General features: G+C 44.8%; 1 protein-coding gene across 1 annotated transcript; it reads left to right on the top strand.

Moving 5' to 3' along the window:
• The first annotated feature begins 7,492 nt into the window (after nucleotides 1-7,492).
• Nucleotides 7,493-23,612, top strand: GMEB1 (glucocorticoid modulatory element binding protein 1). The gene is made up of 9 exons (XM_018555960.1): nucleotides 7,493-7,672; nucleotides 7,883-8,042; nucleotides 10,758-10,837; nucleotides 10,922-11,046; nucleotides 11,147-11,250; nucleotides 17,562-17,713; nucleotides 20,600-20,731; nucleotides 21,353-21,490; nucleotides 23,452-23,612. Exons 2-9 carry the CDS (start codon nucleotides 7,891-7,893, stop codon nucleotides 23,610-23,612), a joined length of 1,044 nt encoding a protein of 347 aa, XP_018411462.1. The 5' UTR covers nucleotides 7,493-7,672; nucleotides 7,883-7,890.
• Nucleotides 23,613-23,905: the final 293 nt, after the last annotated feature.

The raw sequence follows: 23,905 nt of genomic DNA, 5'->3' as shown, positions 1-23,905 counted from the left end.
ACAGCGCGGCCTTTGTTTTCATGTCGCACAACAAACCACCGAGGCACATTCCCATGAGCCTTAGCTTCTCTGCGGCTAATTTGCATGCGATTAGTTGCTCGGTAGAAATGCTTTTTTCCTGGTTTGGGTTCACAAATGTAAAAGTATAAAAATAACGGTTGGTGCTTAAATGTTTATAACATCCTAAGACGCACAATACATATTGAAGTTAAAATATAGAAGCAGCGTAACTAAAGTCGCTATAATGTGAGAGGCACTCTCGTATATCCTGACTATTTCCTGGATCAGTGGAACGTTAAAAAGGGCTTGTGCCTTGTATGGCACATCATGGTCTCTTGATTCAGGGGACTGTGGTGCGGAATCGACATCAAAAGATTTCGAAAGCATAATTTTTGTGACTCGGACTGCCTGAGATCGTTATTCCGGGCGTCCTCATTACACTGGTCAAAGATAGAATTGTCAAGTACTGTGTACAGAGGCGAATTTGTATCAATATTGCTGGACACAGCTCTGGTGTTATCCAATCTCAGTACTTGGTGGATGAACTAAGCCTTTTTTTATCTTCTGTGCCAGTAGTGTTTGATTAAAACATGTCTGCTGAGCTGTGTGATAGGTTGTCACAATCAGAGGACCACTTAATGATAGTTGTTCCCATTGGTGGCCCCATTACATTCATTTCCCCCCCCCCCCAGTTCTTTACATTTGGTGTCCCATGAGAGTGCCCCTTACATTATTTGCCCCCCTCCAGAGTTCTCCCTTACTTTTGGTGTCCCATCAGAGTGTCCCTTTACAATAATTGTACCCATCAGAGTGCTCCCTTACATTTGGTGTCCCCTTCAGACTGCCTCCTTATATTTACTGTAACCATCAGAGTGCTCCCTTACATTTGGTGTCCCCATCAGAGCGCACCCTTACATTTGGTGTCCCCCACAGAGTACCCCCTTACATTTGATAATAAATGGATTTTACCAGCACACCAACAGTATTGCAGTCCAAAAAGTTCATTTATTGGAATGTCATGTCACCAAAACCAAAAGCGTTTTGGTGACATGGCATTCCAATAAATGAACTTTTTGGACTGCAATACTGTTGGTGTGCTGGTGACATCCGTTTTTCTTCTTGCTGTGTGACGGCGCCATCCGCAGGTCACTACGAGCACCCCCCCTCATTTAACCTTGGGTTTTTCCAGTAAGGAGTGCGACAAGGTACCTTTTTGTTTGTCCCTTACATTTGATGTCCCCATCAGAGTGCTCCTTTACATTTGAGGTCCCCATCAGAGTGCTCCTTTACATGAGTTGTCCCCTTCAGAGTGCTCCTTATTACATTTTAGGCTCTTATGAGCGGGGCACTCCTGTATTGAAATTGTATTAACTGTATTGTGTTCCTCCATGATGTAAGGTGCTGTGCAAACTGTTGGTGTTATATAAATTGTGTATAACAATAATAATAATAATAAGTTGTCCCCTTCTGAATAACCCCTTACATTAGTTGTCCCCATCAGAGTACCACCTTACATTAGTAACCAATATAAGGGGGCACTCTGTTGGGGGCAACTAATTTAAAGGGGCAAGATAATGAGGACAACTAATAATTAGTTGTCCCCATAAGAGTGCCCCTTTACATTGGCTGTCTACATAACAGTGCCCCCCTTACTTTTGTAATAAATGTAAGTGGGGCTCTGATGGGGACAACTAATGTAAGGGGGGGCTCTGATGGGGACAACTAATGTAAGGGGGGGCTCTGATGGGGGCAACTAATGTAAGGGTGGGCTCTGATGCGGACAACTAATGCGAGGTGGGCTCTGATGCGGACAACTAATGTAAGGGTGGGCTCTGATGGGGACAACTAATGTAAGGGGGGAATCTGATGGGTTCAACTAATGTAAGGGTGGGCTCTGGTGGGGACAACTAATGTAAAGGGAGACTCTGATGGGGGCAACTAAAGTAAGGGGGGACTCTGATGGGTTCAACTAATGTAAGGGGGACTCTGATGGGACAACTAATGTAAGGGGGGACTCTGATGGGTTCAACTAATGTAAAGGGGGGACTCTGACTAAAGGTGTTCCCATCAGAGTCCCCCCTTTACATTAGTTGTCCTATTTAGAGTGCCCCTTTTTTTTTATTATTATTATTATTCAGGATTTATATAGCGCCAACAGTTTGCGCAGCGCTTTACAGTATAAGGAAGGCATTGCAATCACAATACAATTCATGACAAGATGGTAAGGAGGGCACTGCCCCTGAGGGCTTACAATCTAAATGCTTTACATTATTGCCCCCGCATACCTTTACTCAGTAGGCATAGGGAGGTGAAGCAGGCTACTGGTCAGTACAGAAAAAGTTACTCTCCCATTAGGCAGGGCACACACTTGAAAAACAACAAGCCGCTGCGCTAGGAGTAGCAAAAATAAAAAACACTCAGTGATATTGAACAAGCCGCAACAATGTTTGGTGGTGACCCGTGTATCATCTATTGTTATTATTATTGATTGTTATTAGACATGTGCGATTCGTTTCGTTCCGAATCGAAATTCGGACGAATTTTCGTAAATTCAGACATTCGGATGTATCCTAAGTCCGAATTACAGACATAACGAATGCAAACGAATCCGAATTTCCATTTACGAAATTCGGTAGCGTTCGCACGAACGTTCGTTTCGTTTTCTGTTCTTATTCGTTTCTTATTCGTTTCGTTCGTTGGAGCAAAGTGACATTAGAGGAGAAAAATATTCCCCCCCCCTCAAATGTCGCTTTTGCTGCAAACGAATAAGAAACGAATAAGAAACGAATAAGAACAGAAAACGAAACGAACGTTCGTACTAACGCTACCGAATTTCGTCCGAATCCGAATCCGAATTGACTTTCACACCCGAATCCTGAAAAACGAAATAACACAAATCCGAATTTAAAACGAAACGAAACGAATTTTTTGGCAGTGCACATGTCTAATTGTTATTATGTTGCGCTCGGTCCAGGACCGAGCGCAACATAATAACAATAGATGATACACAGGGTACACACTTGACATCACTGGTTGCTAGTACTGCCAGCATAGTGGCGTGACCATGTTTCATGTTATATCCTGAATATGAGTGAAACATGAAACATGGTCAGAAAGGAAAATCTACCCTTTAAAATGCACCTTTTCCTACTTTGATCAGTGTTAGGCCTCATTCACATGGCCCTGGATACAATCTGTCTGAATCCAGGGTCCCTAGGTGCAGGTAAACAATGCATGTATGGATACATGTGAATGAGGTCTTAGTTTAAAAATAAAAGGTGTTACTGTAGATAAAAAAAAACAATATAAGGGAGTACTCACATAAGGTGCACGTACTGTGTCTGATCATGTTTGACCCCCAAAGTTCAGATAATTTGACTAGTGCAGAGGTAGGCAAACTTGGCACTCTAGCTGTCATGGAATAACAAGTCCCATAAGGCATTGCTTAGAAGTGTGCTTGGGCCCAGCACAATGTAAGTAAAGATCAGCAGGGGGAGTGTGTAACAATTGTGCTTGGGTACAGTACAGGTAACCGTGCCTAGTATGAGTATACCCTAGCATAAACACCATACCTACAGAACTCCAAAAATCTTTTTGTATTTACAAGTCAATCATTACATCTCCACCACTCATACTCCGAGCCACAGGTTATTGTATAAAGCGCTTGAATCAAGATGCAAAGTTGACCCACATTCTCCGTGATTGATTTCCCTTCTTTACAGTATGTTCATGTCCAAATTTACCCCTATGCCTCAGTTATGCACAGAAGTGAGAGGCAGACCTAGGAATTGAGCTAGGACATGAGTGGACCCAGGAGTACAACTTAGTCTTGTTCCTAACATGCATCAGCCATGGAAACCAATTACAAAGTACTTCTCTGGTTGTTCATGGTACCTAACCGCCTCTTCATTGTGGCCAGAACCAAGCACATTCTACCACATTTGGTGGACCTGCCCAGTAGCTCAGGGGCTATGGTAACAGGTTTACTGACTCCTACACATTCTCTTCCAAGGACCACCCCAATAACTCTTGTGAGTTTTAATTGCCAAGTCATGGTTGTCTGGAGCCCTCCACGTGCCCAACGTTAAAGCTAGATTGTACTGGACCCTGCTTAATGACTATGCACTAAGGGTCCCACATTTTTTGCATGTAAACTTTCAACAGTGCCTTCTCAGACTCTGACATGGATAGTACAAATCTGCTACTAAAAATGGCTAGCTCGCTCCCACTGGCCACTTTTTCCTAGCCCTGCCCCTTTCTTAACTGCGCAACCCCCTCCCCCTCAAGCATCTTTTCCCCTCTGCCCTGAATGCCCCCATCATCTCTTCTTACTTCAGGTTGCAGAATACCATATAAAATAGCTCCTTTCTTCCTCAAATGTTGTACAACGGAATGACTGACATGAATAAAACCGACTTTTTGTCATTTTAAAAACCTTAAAAATAAATAAATAGCTGAACAAGAAAAAGTATGAATTTCATTTCATAATTTATGCTATTGTTACAGATAATTGGATTTTTTTTCAATTTGTGCATTTGTTAATGTCATGCTGAATTAAATTAACCAATATAAATAAAAAAAAAGCTTAAACCATAATGGTTAAAAAAAATAGAAAATAAACTTCATTGTGTTTTAATGGAGAATGCAGCATTGGAGCTGAATGCAGCATTCACTTAATTGCGTTTTAATGGAGAACGCAGCATTGGAGCTGAATGCAGAATTCACTTCATTGCGTTTTAATGGAGAACGCCGCGTTGGAGCTGGATGCAGCATTCACTTCATTGTTTCTAATGGAGAATGCAGCATTGAAACCGGATGCAGCATTCACTTCATTGCATTTTAATTGAGAACGCAGCATTGGAGTTGGATGCAGCATTCACTTCATTGTGTTTTAATGGAGAACGCAGCGTTGGAGCTGGATGCAGCATTCACTTCATTGCGTTTTAATGAAGAACGCAGCGTTAGAGTCGGTGGCTGCTATCAGAATCCCCGAACAGAGTCGGCAGCTCATTGGCTGCCAGCTCTCTTCGTACAAAGATTTTCCAACCAGCTCCTTCGATAAGCGGATCGAGGGTTGCCGCCTGAAAGGGTGTCGACTGTCGGCAACCACTGTGCGAATTTTGGCCAGTTGATGAAGAACAGGCGGAAATTTGTACAATGTATGGCCAGCTTAACTCCTAGCAGTTGTTGGCACATTGCGCATTTGCATAGTAAACGCAGTGTTTAAAGGAGAACTATGAGATGAGTGCTTTTCACTCACCTCATAGTTCTAGCCGACCTGTGACAATGAGACTGTCACAGGTCGGCTCAGTAGATCGGGAGGTGAGCGAACACATACCGGCGCTCGCTCACTTCTCGATCCTGTCACGGCTCTCTGCCGTGACAGGGGAGGGGCTGGATTCCCCTCTCCCCGCTCTGATCCGCCAGCGCTGGACGGGGGAGGGTGCTGGTACAGCTGGCTCTGCCTCTAGATAGGCAGAGCCAACTGTCAGTCACGCATCTGGGCGGATCCCGGCACAATTGTCGGGATCCGCTTCAGCTGCGGCGTCTCAGTATACCGCGAGCTACAGCTCACAGTATACTGAGCCTAGGATGATGGGAGGATGCTAGTTTGTGTCCTCCCGTTACCCTAAGGAGAACTATGGGGAAAAGCCTTAACCCCATAGTTCTCCTTTAAAAAGAACGCCTGTCAGCAATAGCTCTCAGGCCGGTTTCTAGTGATTACATAATTTGGCTTATTTCTTTCACTTTATCTCACACTTTTCTTTGCTGTCCATCTGTTTTCAGTTTTTTTGCCTTTGTGATATTTTTTTTAATGGATCTTGCTCAGAAAAAGTATTCATTGTAGTACAAGATATTTTAAAGGGGACTGTAGGGAGCACAAATGTGGAACTGGTAAAGGAGCTTTAATAGCAGTGATCTTTTGCATTCTCACATATGTTCACAGTCTATGACTGTCTCCTACAGTATGTCCCCGGTCTATGACCATCTCCTATAGCATACTCATAGTCTCTGATTATCTCCTGTAGTATGTATGAAGTCTCTAACTATCTCCTGTAGTATGTCTGCACTCTCTGACCATATCTTGTAGTATGTCTGAATGGGCTGCAATGCACCTAAGTGCATAACAAATAGGCACAGTCTGTCTCTACACTGTGGGTTGTACTGTACGCATGTAAACAATGGGATTTGGGTACATTCCTGTACCTTCTAAATGGAGTTTGCATGAGATGCTTATTTGATCTGCCCCCCTCTATCCTTGTAGGTGCTGGTCCCCAACTTCTGGTGTGAGGTTTCATCTTTCACGTCAGACTGTACTGTATATACCAGGATTACTTGCACCAACATTCAGCAAAGTGTATGTCGTCTGGCCAGCATTTAGGAAATTGTACTTGCCCTGCCTGGCATTCAGCAATGTGCATGTGCCCTAGTCGGCATTCAGCCAAGTGCTTGTGCCTTACCTGGCGTTCAGCAATGTGCACATGCCCTGGCTGGCATTCAGGAATGTGCATGTGCCCTGGCCAGCATTCAGCAAAGTGCAAGCACCCTGGCCACCATTCGGCAAAGTGCACTGGCCAGTATTTATCCATGGCTGGATTTTCAGCCATGAAATCCATGGCTAGATTTCAGCAATGTGCTTGTGCCCTGACCGACATTCAGCAAGTGCACTGGCCAGTATTTAGCAAAGTGCATATGCCCTGGCTGCCATTCAGCAATGTGCAAGTCGCCTGGCCGGCATTCAGCAATATCATTGTGCCTAGGCCGGCATTCAGCAAAGTGCATGCGCCCTGCTTGACATTCAGCAAAGTGTATGTGCCCTGCTTGGCATTCAGCAAAGTGTATGTGCCCTGCTTGGCATTCAGCAAAGTGCATGCGCCCTGCTTGACATTCAGCAAAGTGTATGTGCCCTGCTTGGCATTCAGCAAAGTGCATGCGCCCCGCTGCTTGGCATTCAGCAAAGTACACAGGCACTGGCCAGCATTCAGCAAAGTGCATGCACCCTGGCCGGCATTCAGCAAAGTGCATGCACCATGCTTGGCATTCAGCAAAGTACACATACCATGCTTAGCATTCAACAAAGTGCATGCACCCTGCTTGGCATTCAGCAAAGTACACATGCGCTGGCCAGCTTTCAGCAAAGTGCATGCACCCTGGCCGGCGTTCAGCAAAGTGCATGCACCCTGACTGGCATTCAGCAAAGTACACATGCGCTGGCCATCATTCAGCAAAGTGCGTCTGAAAAAAAATAATAATCGCTTTCCTCCAATAGGGTAGTGGTGAATTCTGGTTAGCATGTACTTTAAAGTTTCTGCTATTTCCAGATTGGAAAACGAAATATCGCAGTCATGCGTGGAGCGGAGTGGCACACATTGAACCAAACACTCTCCTCTCTTTCCGTAGACGCCTGTATCTCGCGCGCTGATTGGCTGGGACGAGCTCAGGCATCTTCCTCCGCTCGAGCACGCGCTCATCTGACCGGAAATGGCGGGAGCGCGCCGACTCGGTAGGTGTGAATAGCACATGCGCGGTGCGGTGAGGTCCGGACAATCCCGGGGAGTTGAGTAGTGAGCACCCCGGGGAGAGGCGGGAGTCAGTATTCGAGGCTGGTAGCATGGAGTGAAATGTGCCGCTGTCAGAGGCAGCTTTGTTTGTAGGGAGCGGAGGCTACCAGGTGTGTTATTGTTGTGGAGAGGAAATAAGACAGAGTTTGTTTTTATTTTTCTGGTGATTCATTTCCTTGCAGGTAGTTCCATGTGAGTGGAATGAGGGCCAGTGTGTGGAGTTGTGTATTGTTTGTATTAAAGGGGAGGGACGGGGTGTGTATCCAGCTTTGTGGCATGTCTTCTTATAATACATAGTTCAGAAACTTTCTAATTCACAGATTACTGAATGCGGCAAAGCCACCCCTGTGTCATGGCAAACGCGGAGGTGACTGTCCCTATGGGAGACGTTGTGGTGATCCCTAGTGATTGCACGGAAGGTGAAGATCCTGAAGACACCAAGACGCAGGTTATCCTGCAGCTGCAGCCTATTCCCCATGGGTAAGTGTCTCTTCATCTCATAGTCCTGTATTATTATAATAATGATTATTCAGGGTTTTTATAGCGCCAACAGTTTATGCAGCACTTTATTGAGCTTTTCTCATGACGTCCTGTTATATACACGGCACAGCTCCTTGATGTTCTTTTGTGACAGGCTGCATGTTCACTGTTCTGTTATCCAGGCCATACATATGGCAGTTCCCATCCAGTTTTAACCATTTTTTCCTCTAGTTGTCCATTAAAGTTGAACTCCAGGAAACGCAAACATTCTACTAAATACAGGAATTGCCATATGTGAACCTTGGTGTGCTTTGTGTATTTCCTCCAAATCTGTAAAGTATTCCAATGTGAAACTGTTCCTTTTGTACAGGAGTTTCCTGTAATAAAGACTGGTCACTGCTGTTCTCTGTCCTTGTGCAGGGTGACTGGTCTTGTCTCTGTCCCCTCCTGTAGTTTTCTGCAGACAGCCTGTAGTGGGTGAAGCTGTTGGGCCCCTCCTACAGCTCTGCTCTCTGCACAGGCTATGCTTAGCAGAGTCATGATGTCACTGCTACTTTAACAAGGTAATATATGTGTTTGCAAAAGCATTTGGTGCCCACAAAGTGGATTTCTTTCCCAGTCTTCTGACGGTCACCATGTTTACTAAGGGCTGATTACTAGCTCTCCTTTTACTTCCTGATTTCTGGCACGTGATTAGGACATGTGACCATGCACATAATCTCATGGGATGAAAATGCCTTTCTCTGAGTTGATCTTGTGATGACAATGCCAACGCAGTGCACACTGGAATTGCCAACTGAAATCATTTGCCCTTTCAAAGCAGGAAGTGAATGCTCTGCATGTGTTTTGTATTTCAAACTCACAGCAATTTACACCTGACATGTCTGTTATTATTAATCATCATACATAGAAGGATGTATTGGTAGAATTTGATTTTTGAGTGTAAATGTCTGCTTTTAAGAATACAGCAAAAGAGATGATCGCACCCTATCACAAACCATTTCTGTATATCCATAAAATGAAATGATCAGTAATTGTTGCCTTGATTCATTTGCTTATTCTATACCTTTTTAAAATGTCTTCAAAACTGTATGTATATCAGCATTTGTCTTAAAGTAAAGCTTTCCTAAATCACATGTGTTGTAAGAGAAAGGTGTAGGCTGCCATTGCTCCTTTTGTGAATGCTAGTTGTCTGGTAATTTCCTGTTTCAGTACTTTCCTTTTCTTTAAATTGAAGTTAGCATTCAGGTAAAGTCTTTATCTGCATGTTTGCTCCAGGTAATGAGTAGTGAATGTACTTGAAGGTGTTGTAAAGTCCCAGCATATACTGTCCTGTTATAACATCAGTATTGTAATAGGAATACATATTAGAGTTGTTTTTCATAACGCAATCTAAAAAAATCCTTTTTATGTAGTGAGTGTTCCCTTCTGTCTGCCCATCACTTTCATCAACTTCCTGGATTCCCAGTGTGTTTTGCATCTCTTTCGCTGCTGCTTGATGTTACACAGTCTCCATTTTTCAAGACTACACCCATAATGCATTGCTTCCAGCAAGCAATGATACATTGTTCAGATGTTGAGCTGTAGTTCAGAAGGCAGGCTCTGGACACAAGGAAGTGCATATTAACAGGGCTGAGTGATATTGTGTCAGTGCATTGGGGAAGTACATCCTATGGGCATCTTCAATAAGTACATATACAAACTTCTAGATTGATATGGTTTTTAGAAGTGGGATGGAACCTGTGGAATTTCAATCGGGAAATACATATTTAAAAAAAAAAGATTTTTGACAACGGGTACCCTTTAAACCAGAGACTGCCAGGCAACTAGCATTCTCAGAAGAAGAGGTCAGCAATAGCAGGTTTCCTTTAAAGAGGAGCTGAATTCTGAAATCTGTGCCTAAAATAGTCAGGGGACCAAAGACTAGCCTCCTCTAATGTATGACACAATAAAGCTCACTCTAATTCATTACTTATCAGATGCCTCATGCAAAAAGCTGACAGCCTAATGGCATGAATTTGACAAACAATTCTCGACTGTAATAAAGTTGTCTAGGATATTCAGATCATATAGCTCTTTAAGGGCAAAACAATCGGGCAGCAGCAAGTTAACAGTGCCGAATCCTCCATATAAGGCTCTGCCTCTTCCCAAATGGCCACATACATGCAGAGATATTGAAAAACGACATAGTAAGTTAGTAATGGAGAAACAGTCAGCTGCAGGGAGGCTACAGAGAATACTGGTAAATAGTCCTTTATTGTGAGGAAAGTCGCCCACACCAAAGAGTTGTATACCAGAATATTCAAACCATTTAGTTTTTTATTAAAGTGCTAAACAAGCAGACAGCAGCAAGTTAAAGTGCATAATCCTCCATATAAAAACACAATGTGGGGGGATTTAGCAAAACTGCAGCAGACAATCTGGAGCAGTTGTTGTCCATAGTAACCAATCATACATGCGAATGACAGTCTTGCAATGCCTAAGGGGATTTATAGTTGTACCATAGCTGAAGGGCCAAAGTTTGGCTATTCCTGCTATCGGGTCATCATGAAAGCCAGACAACCAGCATTTTCAGAGCTAGTGGTCAGCAAACTCAGTCTGTGTGTTTCCCCTAGAAAGGTCTCCATTAATATGGTATCATTGTTATTGATTCTCATGTTTTATCTGTTTCTTTATTTTTTATTTGTGGATCAGTATGATGTTCTTTCCATGCAGAATGTACGAGGAAATGTCTGATACCAATGCAGCTGTTGTCTCTCTTGAGACTCATACTCTAAAGATGGGTGATACCTTAGGTGAGTGGAAGAACTTTGCTTTACTCACCTTTTTTAAAAGAAATTCTCTTTGCTGCCATTAATCTATTGACTCTTTCCCTGTAGACGGTGATACAGTGGAGCTGAGTGATGACATTGACATTGCATATCCCATCACATGTGGGGACAGCAAGGCCGTTTTACTGTGGAAGAAATTTGTGTGCCCTGGGATCAATGTCAAATGTGTCAAGGTGATTGGATTAGGAGTACGCCATTTTCTAAAATCTGTTCTTTGACACATACAGTATTTACAACATGTATTTTTCTTCACATTTTGCTGTCTCACTGCAGTTCAATGACCAGATGATAAGTCCCAAACACTTTGTACATTTGGCTGGAAAATCAACCCTGAAAGATTGGAAGCGAGCCATCCGTCTGGAGGGAGTCATGCTAAGGTGGGCACCTCTGAACCCCTCTTTGTAAAGTGTCACGTTGTGCTGTATCATTGTTCTTTGTAACCATTCGATTCTACAAAATGTAAGTGTACATCTGAGTGTATGGAAACCATTTCTTTGTTTTCTTGAAGTAAATTTGTAAATAGTTGACCCTTGAGATGCTAGTTGCCTGTCTGTTATCGGTTTTGGCCTCAACGTTTGGAGTCACTGATCTAGAACACATGTAGATAAGGAATTCAGAAGTCCTTATCTGCATTCTTGTTCCAAGATAGTGATTGCAAGCATTTAAGACCGAGGCCAATGATTTCCAGCCAGGTAGCCTTTTTAGGAGCATAGGCATTGGCAGGCTTCATGTTTCTCCTATGACACATTTGCATTAAAGGAGAACTATGAGGTGAGTGATTTTTCACTCAACCTCATAGTTCTAGCCGACCTGCGACAATGAAACTGTCACAGGTCGGCTCAATAGATCTGGAAGTGAGCGAACACATACCGTCGCTCGCTCACTTCTTGATCCTGTCCCTGCAGAGAGCCGTGACTGTCACTCAAGGCTCCCTGCAGGGATTCCCCCCTCCCCGATCCTCCAGCGCTGACTGGAGGAACTAACGGGGGAGGGGGCAGGTTCAGCTGGCTCTGCATCTAGATAGGCAGAGCCAGCTGTCAATCACGCAGCTGGGTGGATCTGGACAGTAATGTCGAGATCCGTCCCGGCTGCGGCGGTCTCAGTATATTGCTCTTTGGGCCACGGGAGGACGCTAGTATATGTCCTCCCGTGACCCTGAGGAGAACTATGGGGAAAAACACTTACCCCATAGTTCTCCTTTTAAATGATTCCTATCGCATATAAAGGCCTTGGAAACCTGATGTTTGCTCTACTAACTATATGTAGGAGTCTGGTAAATTGATTGCCTGTTGTATAGTACTAGAGTTCAATATGTTTATTTAAGAAATATATGCAGGTTGCAGAAAGTACCAATGTACAGTTATCACATAAACAATTAACATTTACCAATGTTTCCCCAGTCATCTTCCAGGACAGCCAATGAGAGAAGGCTCCGCCTGCCTGCAACAGGAAACACATCAACCACATTAAATAAAAGACTCCTCCTTCCATTCCAATTCAGTTTTTTTGTGTTTCCTCCGGCTACACAGGGACATCGTAATGTTTGTTGTTTTGGGCTCATTATTTGATTGCCTTAGGGCAGAGCCTGACCCTGCATGTGTTGGGACCACTCCGGGCATAGCCTGCTGCGGCGCACACAGGGTCTTTTCCCCTATCGGACCCCCATCCGAGTTGGCCAAGGTTCCCCTCTGTCGCTCAGGGAGGGAAACCATCCTCCTGACGTGAGTGGCTCCAGACGGTGGCCCCCCCTGGTGTGCAGTGTGGTGATGAAGCACCCCCTTGTGAGTGTGGTTGCCTGCGTGAAACTGCAGTGCAAACAGGCTGGGCAAAATGGCTTACCTAAGTGGTTGATGTGGAACTGGTTCTCCCCCTCGAGGGCCCTCTGGGGTCTCTGTTGTTGGCTGTCATCCTCGCCGCAGCACCGCGTGGTGTCTCCCGCGGGAGTGTGTCAACGTCGCTGGTTCACTTGCGGCTGTGGCAGACTCAGGAAGTGGGTCGGAGCGGCATCGCAGTGAGGGCGGAAGTGAGGCACTGAGAGCAGTGACGCGCTTCCTGTGCGTCGGCTCGGGCCGGATCTCCCGGTTTTTTGGCACATAAAAGCGCTAGCGTGCATGAGCAGAGCTTCTGGGGGTGAATCTGCCACATTTAAAACGCCACTCGGCCACGACTACAAGGCTGCACACCTCGAAGACGACCGGGACCACATATGGCCGGTGGGGGCGTCAGGAGCGGGCCGTTAGCGTGGTCGGCAGTAGGGTGAGGATGCCCACAGATGCCGGACCGGGTGCTGCATCCCCAGATCTGGGAGAGCATAGTACTGGCGCTAAGGTAGGCGAGTTTTTTTACAAAGGATTCTCCCCTAGCCTTACCCCGCTTGTATTGGGGGCCTGTGACAGGACAAGCTGGGGGTGATGTTTGGTTAAACATTTTTTTGTGTTTTGCATGTTGGGTGAAGTACTGGCTGACGGCATCCTTCTGTCTTACGCAGGTCAAGACTACGGAGGATAAGCCCCTTGCTGCAGCTAGCGGCTCTCGCCCACAGGGAAGGAAGTGTGCTTCTTGCAATGTCAAAATGTCACCTTCATGGTCCAAACCCTTATGCAAAGTTTGTTTAGAGAAGGTGGTAGACAAAGAATCGGCTGGGATGTTCAAAGGCTTGGTAGATTCTATGAGAGAGGAAATGGTTACAACTTTTCAATCTTTCAGGTCTGTGTTACAGAGCCCAGTGGGGACGCTGGTGGACACCAGTCTACCCAAAACATCAGGGGAAGGTAGTTCAATGGGCTATGCAGAAAGCTGCTTGAGCAAGCAAGCGCCCAGTGAATCCTCGGGCTCTCAAGTAGAGTCGTAGGATCAGGAGTCAGAGGGGGAGTTACATCGCAAAGCTACAAAATTCCTGTTCCCTTCATTTGAGACAGGTGAGCTGTTGAAGGCCATATGGCATACTTTGGGTATCAAAGAGGAGTCTACGGAGCTGTCGGTGCATGATAAATTTTACAAGGCCTCCAGACTAAAAGGGCGTACCTTCCCGGTTCACAAATCACTCTCGGACTTGATCCAGGTGGAGTGGAAGCACCCTGCGAAAAGAATGTTTTTCTCGGCGGGGCACAAGCACAGGTTCCCATTTGCGTAGGAGGATTCAGGCCTGTGGGACAAATGCCCGAAAATTGATGCCTCCCTATCGAAGGTCTCTAAAAAGACTGATTTATCATTTGAGGACATGGGAGCATTGAGGGACCCAATGGACAGGAAAGCGGAGGCTTTACTCAGGAAGGTTGGGAATCTGCAAGTGCTGGCTTTAAACCAGGGTTGGCAATTACTTGTGTGGCCAGGACTTTAGGGGTGTGGCTGAACCAGCTACAGGTACACCTAGAGTCTGGAACAGATTGAGATCAGTTACTGGGTTCCCTCCCCGTACTGAGTAAGGCAGCCGCTTACATTGCAGACGCTGAGGCGGTCTGGTACTCGGCTCGAACCACGGCGCTGATCAACTCCTCCAGGAGGGCATTGTGGCTCAAAACTTGGGCAGGAGATGCAGCCTCCAAGGCAAAGCTATGCGGGCTCCCCTTCAAGGGTGACTTGGTGTTTGGCCAGGAGTTGGAAGCGGTGTTGGATAGATCCGCGGACAAGAAAAAAGGTTTTCCGCTGCCACCCAGGCAGCAGGGGAAAAAGTTTTTTCGTGGTCAGAGGAGTCAAAATTTCCGTAAAGAAAAACAGGGTTTTTACGGTAAAAAACAAGACCAGTCCAAAGGGTGGGCCTTCAAAAAGGGAAAGACTAAAAGCAATTTCCTCTTTAACCCACCTCAGCAGCCCTGTAAATCTCAATGACCAATTGCTCAGGGTGGGAGGAAGACTGGGGGAGAGTTCTTCCCGCTCTGGAGGGAGCTGACCAGCAACAAGTTCATTTTGGAGCTGGTTCAGATCGGCTACAAAAAAGAATTGACGGAACGGGCCCCATCCAGGCTTCTGATTACTTCCCTGTCCAAGGACCGGAAGAAAGCAGAGGCAATGACGGCAGCCCTGCAAGATCTGTTGGATCAGGGGGTCATTGTGCAGGTACCAGCTTCAGAGAAGAGGGGATTTTATTCCCACATCTTTTCCAGGGTGAAGCCCTCGGGCAAGTGCAGACTGATACTAAATCTGCAACCACTGAACAGAGTGGTACTGTACAAAAGGTTCCGTATGGAATCGATCTTTTCCATACGCAAATTGCTGCCCCCGGGATTGTTTTTGTCAACTATAGACCTAAGAGACGCTTACTTTCACATTGCAGTAAGACAGTCGTCACAATACCTACTGAGGTTTGCTGTCCGGGGACCAACGGGGATCCTGCATTTCCAATACAGGGCCTTGCCGTTCGGCCTTTCCTCTTCGCCTCACATTTTCACCAAAGTGTTAGCGGAGACTTTGGCCCCCCTAAGGTCACAGGGAGTGGGGGTCATTCCCTACTTAGACGACCTTTTTGTTTTTTGCCCCGACAGAGGTTGTGCTCCAACAAAAACTGGAGCTGGCGATACTACACTTGGAGAGCCTGGGCTGGTTGGTGAACAGAGAAAAGTCACAACTAGTTCCAGCACAGACGGTCAGGTTTTTGGGTTATTGGATCAATACCAAGGATATGACCATTGCCTTACCGGGGGAAAAAGTGTCTTTGCTAATAGAGGGGACACTAAGGCTGAAATTGCGGTGCGACTGGTGGGATTGATGACGTCCGCTATCCCAGCAGTTACCTGTGCGCAATTCCACTCAAGGACGCTACAGAATTGGCTGTTGAGCATCTGGTGGGGTCGGCAGGAAGACCTAGACAAAGTTGTCCACATCACAGAGGAGGTCAAGCAATCCCTGCTGTGGTGGATGGACTGTCGGAACCTCTCAGTAGGCAGGCTGTGGTGCCAGCCAGCACCGTTGGTTGTCACGACAGATGCCAGTGCCTGGGGATGGGGAGCCCACTGCCTGGAGCATATTTGGCAGAATGCCTGGGAGCATACGGGCAGGCTCAGGTCGTCAAACTGGAGAGAGCTGAAGGCGGTAGGGTTGGCTCTCTACCACTTTCGGGATATTTTAGCAGGCCACCATGTAGCTGTGGCCTCGGACAATGCTGCAGCGGTAGCTTATATAAACAAGCAGGGGGGCACGAGGTCGCAGGGCCTGATGGCGTTGGCGACAGAAATTCTGTCATGGGCAGAACGCAATCTCCTTTCCCTGACGGCGAGTCATATCAAAGGCAGCCTGAACGAGTTGGTGGACTCGCTCAGCCGAACAGAACTTCACAGGTCAGAATGGGCTCTGAACAAGAGCACGTTTGCCTGGATCACCAGCTTGTGGGGCTGTCCGGAGGTGGACCTCTTTGCAGCAGCCAACAACAGGCAGGTAGAAAAATTATTTTCCCTCTCCAGGTACGATGGGGCCCTGGGGTTGACGCTTTGGTGCACCCTTGGAGGTTCCGGTTGGGTTACGCATTTCCTCCGCTGCAGTTGATTCCGAATGTTCTTCGGAAACTCAGGGAGGAACGCATGACGCTAATTCTCATAGCGCCATACTGGCGGAAAAGGCCATGGTTCATGACACTCCTAGAGCTGTGTGTGGAGGGGCCACTGCTTCTTCCACCGACGGCAGACCTGCTAGTGCAGGGCACGGTAAGACACCCGCAAGTACAGGCCTTACATTTAGCTGCATGGCTTCTGAGAGCGAGGTGCTGATGAACAAGGGGTTGTCTGCTAAGGTAGTGTCCACACTGATGCACAGTAGGAAACCGGTAACGTCAGCGATTTACCTAAAAGTGTGGAGAGTTTTTTTCCAGCTGGTATGACAGCAGAGGTAGACCAGCGGCCAATACGGTGGCGCTAGTGTTGGAGTTTCTACAGGGGGGGGGGCTGGACAAGGGGCTTTCCTGTAGTACACTGAAAGTACAGGTGTCGGCACTATCTAATTTTGTGGACGTTAGATTGGCAGAAGACCCTCTCATAAAGCGGTTTATGCGAGCGGTAGTAAGGATGAAACCCCCAAAGGGGATGGCCGTTCCAAATTGGGATCTCTCGGTGGTGTTACAAGGGTTCTTCAAGCAACCTTTTGAACCCCTGGGAGAATGTTCAATACAGCATCTGTCAATAAAGACGGCGCTTTTAGTAGCATTTGTTTCCGCTAGGAGGGTGAGCGAAATCCAAGCTTTCTCTATTGCGGATCCGTACTGCACCATCCTAGTGGATAAAATTGTGTTGAGGCCGGATCCGGCTTTTTTGCCAAAGGTGGTGTCCACGTTCCACAGGACTCAGGAAGTGGTCATCCCCTCGTTCGCGACTAACCCTACGTCTGCTCGAACGAGAATGGCAAGGTATTGACGTACGAAGGTGCGTCTTGGAGTACCTTAGGGTCACGAAACCTTGGAGACAGTCGACCCGCCTCTTTGTAGTATTTGGGGGTCCCACTAGAGGGAACAGGGCCACAAAAAGCACAATAGCTAGGTGGATTAAGATGGCTATCACTGAGAATTACAAAGCTCAGGACTTGGTATTACCGGGTCCGCTCACAGCACACTCAACTAGAGCATGGGCTACTTCATGGGCAGAGCGGGCAGGGGCTACTCCAGACCAGATCTGCAGAGCAGTTCATTGGCTGTCCTGGAAGATTCCTGGAAACAGAGTTATCAAGTAATCAACTCATTTTTTTTTTTTTTTACTATTTTCTACAGAAAAATGATGGATTCAGGGCAGATTGACTTTTATCAGCATGATAAACTTTGCACAAATACATGCAGAAGTACAAAGTTTGACCTTCTGATCAGCAGTGCCCGTGCTCCTGTTCCAGGACAAACTAGTGTGGTACAGACCCCAACTACAGAAGGTAAGGGTTTAATATTTTATTCTGATGAATATCATTTTTATAGACCTTATTGGTGATTCCTGTTGGCCTTCTAAACTACAGTAAGGAAGTCTGTGGAACTATTCCAAAATGTAGGTGGCAGTTCGTAGCCTGCTTCAATTAGACACCATATATACAATTCTCTTAACACTCCCTCAGTAGTCAGTCCCCCAAACAATACCCACAAGTGCAGTGTTCCCACTTCCTTCCTGTTTGACAGAGGGCACATATAGTGTTCTCTCTGTCTTATTTATAGTTAGCAAGCCTGACGGTAATCATTAACTGCTTCCCATCTTTTTGATTATTTCTGATTGGGCAAGCAATCCTGTGCACACTGCAGGGAAGCAGTATCTAGCTTCCCCTGCAGTGTCATGTGACTTTGAACATGATCGTGCTAAACACTACCACCAAAATACACACATTGTGCAATAAGAACCATATAAAGCCACTAGATATGCTGGTATATCTATTAACGCACATAAATGTAGTATCATCGGGTGTGGAAATTTTGGAAAAAACTACTTGTCCAAGGACTAAAGCAGGGGCCGAATCTACTTGTCCTTCATGACAATTTACTTGTCCTGATACAAAAAAAATAATTTTAACCAAAACAGTGTTTAGCAGTGCTAAGAAGCGCTTCTCATTGGTCAGTGCCGTCAGGTGACCGTGTTGACCAACGAATGTTTGCAATTTGCGAGCGAAATTCAGAATACATGGAACAGGTACAGATAGTACACCAGTACCGGTGGAGGGGGAAGGACCGTTCGCCGAAAGGTAAGTATAGTGGGATGGAGATTTGTGCGGGTAATTCCATTTCTCCAAATTACTTGGGAAAGTGAACTTACCCTTTACGGTGGGTGCAGACCTGTGGATTCCCGGAACGTGTGATCGTGTGCGGTAGCCTCCGCATGTAACCAGATTACATCTGGTTCTTGTCCGTAGCAGTGCTAAAACAGTGAAAAAACTACTTGCCCGGCGCCCGGAACTACATGTCCTGGGCGTCAGCCGATACGAATTCCACACCCCTGATATTCATACAGCACATCATAATGCTTCTGTACAGGTGCTAGTATGTTCAATTCACTGGGTATATTTTAACATAGCAGGTGGCATAAATATAATATCAACCAGTCCATAGACTAAATCAACAAGCAGAGATATAGGTTGTTACTAGGGATGCACCGATACCATGAAATGCACTCTGAGGATGAGCTGATCAGCATAATAAATGGTATCGGATTAAACTAAAAATTTTTTGAGGAATTCATTTTTGAGTTTAATCCGGTACCATTTATTATGCTGATCAGCTCATCCTCAGAGTGCATTTCTGTGTTTTATGAGTGAATGGGTTGTTGCAATAACCAATTTTAGATGTTGAACTGGTGTTGGTGTTAACTGGTGCATTTGTATGTCCAATGAGATTTTAAATAATAAATGTGTAATATTTTGTATCATATTTTGACTCTCTGACCCTCCTTACTAGCTGTACTTTGAGCTGATCCCCTCACATCATCTCACTTCTTTTTCTTGGGAAAATAGATGATCACATGTCCAGACAGTGTATTATTGTATAGTGTGGCACAGCTGTATCCAATTCTGCATACCTGGCTTTATATTATAAAGTTCTTATAATATAAAGCCAGGTATGCAGAATTGGATATAGCTGTGCCACACTACAGAGTGTTCATGTTCTTCATAATATTAAGAAACTGACCTAAAATCATGATTTTGTATTGCTTTAGAAAACATTTTACCTGTCCCTTTTAAGAAAAAGTATCGGTAATTGGTATCGGCGAGTACTTGAAAAAAAGTATCGGTACTCGTACTTGGCCTTAAAAAAGTGGTATCGGTGCATCCCAAGTTGTTACCTACTCAATTATTTGTTTATAAACAAGACTTTTCCACCAAAGTATACATAATAATATCCCCCAGTGTGATCAGATCCATTCTTCAGTTATTCATATATGGTTTAGATTATGTGAATAGTATCAAATCTCCAAGACCTGTATATCCAGCAAGGAAAAATGTCTCTAATTGTAGCCACTTGACACAGTTCAATAGAGGCAACATAGGTTATTCATTCTTTCTTTTATATTTATCTAGATATATCTAGATATTGCTATATATAGATATATCAATGGGTAAGCCGTATTAGTCCAGTAGATAAGACGTTAAAAAAAAAAAACAAAAAAAAAAACCCGTAGTATTGCAGTGTGCAATGATACCTTTCTTATTGGACTAACAAAATATATAAAAGACAAGCTTTCGAGAGTGAACCTCTCTTCTTCAGGTCAGAAGCATATATATGTGTGTGTGTGTGTCTGTATTAATATTTAATGGTAGATACCATAGTGTCTTTTAAACTCCACTGGTTGGACAATTGCTGAACTTCTATAGCCATTGGGACTTTAATTGGCATATACGTGCATCTGTGCCCTTTATATGAATCCATACCACACGGATGGACAATCACATAATCTCATCAATAGCAAAGTTTTTCAAGGTGACTTCGCTACTGGAATTTTTCAAGCCCTACCATAGGGGAGTGCATTATCCCATTCATTTGCAAGCTATATGTTGGATATTTTGATGGTCTTTTTCTGTTAGAGTAAACATTTTATAGGACTAATGTATTTCCTGCTCTTGTGAGTGCAAGTTGCAGTCAATGGAGGAGAGCGGCTTATAATTGACTTTTAACTGTTCTCTAGGTCTTGTGCCACAAGCCTTATCCCTACTTCTTTACATACAGTATGATCATCATGAGTCATCCTGTAAATGCTTTTGCCAGCATAAGTATTATCAAAATGATTAGGTAAGTCAAGTGCATGTCTCTTTCCAAAGTCATATTTTTTTTTCTCCTTTTTCTAGGCAGTCTTTCTTCTGTTACCATATCTGAGGAGACAATTGAGGATGGCACTATAGAATGGGCTTCTGGGCTTACTGCCACATTGCAAGTAAATCGAGATGACCGAATCAAGAAAGAGGGAGAGGAGATATCTGGTAAGTCAAGACCAAAACCATACAGCCATCCCAGTACTTTGGCTTTTTATCCCATGAGTTCTACATGGTAGATGTCAGCAGGGGCTATTGCCACAAAAAAACTAATATGAATTTCTATGTGCACCGGTGCCCATTACCTATCCCCTATCCCAAACTGTTAAGTTCACCCTAGCACTTACCTCTATCCCTCTCCCTAACCTTAGCACTGGAAATAAAACTGATCATGACCTAGGCTAAAAGTAAGTTAAAGCGCTGTGTTATCTGCAGTTACCTAGCTTAGGGCTTTTGCAAATACAGCATGTTTTTCAAGTGTGTTATGCTTGCATTTGAGCACCTCCTGAGCTACTACAAACTAATGTTCTCATTGACTTTTATGGGGAGCACAGTAGGTCTGACACAGATAAATGCTCACATAACCTTGTAAAGTTGTGTTTGGTCAGCCAGAAGCCCATTGGATTCTAGGTTCTTGAAAGTCCATGGCCTGGCACAGTTATTTTTCATGGCGTACTTTGTAAGAGAGGAAATGAAAGCTTCAGCTCTACTTGGAGACCACAGCAATAAATTATAAGGATCTGCAAACCGTGTTGCTGTAATGTGGCTCTTTTTTTTCCCCCTTTTCAGAGGAGACTCTGCTATTTTGGAAGGGAATCTCTGATGTGGGACTCATGGATGAAGTTATCACCAAGGTCCAGAATGAAATTGAAGATCTCTTGAGTGGTGTCCAGCAGCGAATTGACCAAACAACTTTGCAGGCCTCAGGTTATTTTAGTTTTTTTCTTTTATAGTTTGAGTTTAAGAAGGAGTGATTAAATCCTGGACACAGAAGGGATTGCCAATTTTTGACAGAATCCATTGTCTGATGGGGAGAAGGGCAGGACAGACCTGAATGACATATAAATTATTAGTTAAAAAGAGTTTGGTTTCTTAATTTTTTCAGGGTGGTCGGGTATCTCTTTTAAATAATTTGATGCCCAACACCACTCGCAAGAAGACACAAAAAGGGAATATTGGCAATGTACTCTATTTGCTGTGTGCTGTAAGCCCAGGTGCCAGGCACATGCATCTGCCACAGTGACAGATAAGTACACTCACAGATGGTGTGTCTCGGAACAGGGCTTCCAGGTATGGCCTGACCACTGTTATGAGGTAAGGGGGGGTAGGGGACAGTAATGCCATCCCACACTTTAGCTTGGACTCCTGCAGTGGGGAGGTGATGAGGGAGTGTGGTTGGCAGTGCCTATGTAGTATAGCAGCTAGTCGGATTTCACACTGCTGAAGTAATACCTTGGATGGAAGCTATTGGTTGCTATGAGTTACCACACTTTAAGTTCAACTCTGATACCTTTCATTGATTGAAGCATAAAGTACTGTTGGACCAATAACGGGTAATGGCTGAACTATAGGTGTATCTCCCCAGGTAGTCGGTCTCTCTCCAGAAATAAAGGAAATTTGTTTCCTCTGTTCCAGTCCTGAGATTAGCCAGTACAGGCCACCTTTTGTAATTTTGCTATATTTGACTGCTAGGTTTCCAGAGACAACTTTTGAAGGGGTGTAGAGTTACAAATACCGACCTAGTTCAGCGCTAGAAGGAAGCAAAAAGGCTGTGATTTTTTTCCTCATGCATGTCCTCTTTCTAGTGAAAAATGATACTGCTCTGTCGCTAAATCATACAGTCTCACCTTTCATTATGACTTTATCTTTCTTCTCTCACCACTGAGACTACACTGAACAGTCCTTGCAGTGTACAGTCCAAAGCCACTTGACCCTACTTTCAGCCTATTGGCTGCTGAAATTGCTGATAAACGGCAGCACTCCTCTCCAATGCAAATACAACTATATCAGTAAAAGTCCAGCATTCTCCGTGCAGAGAGCAAGCCTAGCTGTTTTATCTCGCAAGTTTGTTTTGATTCAGTGGATTCATTGAGCATGGCCAGTGAATGCTGAACGTTTATTGATTTAGCCCTTACAGTGGACGTGAAGTTTGCTAAACATTCCTCTTTTAAAAGCCACCCATTCTCTTAGATTTTTTAAAAGTGAATCTATCTAAAACGAGCCATCAATTGACTGGTTAAAGACCAGTTCCAGACCATTTATTTTTCTAAGTTTTGGGATGGGGAGAATAGAACCTCCGTTACTGTCTATTAAACACTTTAAAGGAGAACTATGGGGTTAAGTCTTTTCCCCATAGTTCTCCTTATTGTAACGGGAGGGCACAAACTAGCGTCCTCCCGTCACCCCAGGCTCAGTATACCGCGAGCAGCTGCTCGTGGTATACTGAGACGCTGAAGCGGATCCCGACAATTGTGCCGGGATCCGCCCAGCTGCGTGACTGATAGCTGGCTCTGCCTATCTAAAGGCAGAGCCAGCTGTACCCTCCCTGTCTGTTCCGCAGGTCAGTGCTGGCAGTGCGGGAGGGGGGAATCCAGCCCTGACAGGATCGAGAGGTGAGCGAACGCCGGTATGTGTTCGCTCACCTCCCGATCTACTGAGCCGACCTGTGACGGTCTCATTGTCACAGGTCGGCTAGAACTATGAGGTGAGTGAAAAGCACTCGCCTCATAGTTCTCCTTTAAACTGAACAGTAGTTGGTGGAAATTTCTCAGTGGGGATATGGGCTGAGGTAGAAAATAAAAACTGACATGATCTAACCCCCATCCAAAAACTTTGCTTAGATAAGATTTAATGGAAAGTCTTAACATATTTTGTTTTTTATCTTGTAGATGTCACAGTAATCAGTAACATTTCTCATACGTTTGGTCTTCTGGATACAGTAAAGAGAGTGCTGGAACAAAAAAGGAGTCAAACAGACCAGGATGAACAGTATCAATATACACTGGCAGGTGAGAGGCATAGGTTTCAACTGCAGCAAGCAAGCTGTTGATCTCTTTTATTTGACCCCTGACATTTCCCTTTTGAAATCCAAAAAGACATTAAATCTTTTTTTTTTTTTGCAGCCTCTGTTCTGAATGAATAGAAAGCACTGAGTACAGAGGCTTCCTATTTATTCACTATCTTTATATTATTTGCTATCAACCAGTTATGAATCGATAGAAGCCTCTTTAGTGAGCTGCTTCTATCCAGAAACTCGTGAATGAACAAGAAGTGATGTAAAGCACTTCCTGTTCATTCATAACTGGGGACATATATTATGTCCCCAGTTATTTACAAACATTG

Source organism: Nanorana parkeri, unplaced genomic scaffold, assembly GCF_000935625.1.
Source record: "Nanorana parkeri isolate BGI_ZX_2015 unplaced genomic scaffold, ASM93562v1 scaffold220, whole genome shotgun sequence".
Taxonomy (NCBI): domain Eukaryota; kingdom Metazoa; phylum Chordata; class Amphibia; order Anura; family Dicroglossidae; genus Nanorana; species Nanorana parkeri.
This window is presented reverse-complemented; position numbering and strand designations above follow the sequence as displayed.

Bases quoted from the DNA above. Each gene is read 5' to 3' on its own strand.
- GMEB1 (XM_018555960.1), top strand. From the start codon at position 7,891: ATGCGGCAAAGCCACCCCTGTGTCATGGCAAACGCGGAGGTGACTGTC. The intron at 11,047-11,146 runs GTGATTGGATTA...GTCTCACTGCAG, and splicing joins TCAATGTCAAATGTGTCAAG to TTCAATGACCAGATGATAAG. The intron at 20,732-21,352 runs GTAAGTCAAGAC...CCCCCTTTTCAG, and splicing joins AGAGGGAGAGGAGATATCTG to AGGAGACTCTGCTATTTTGG.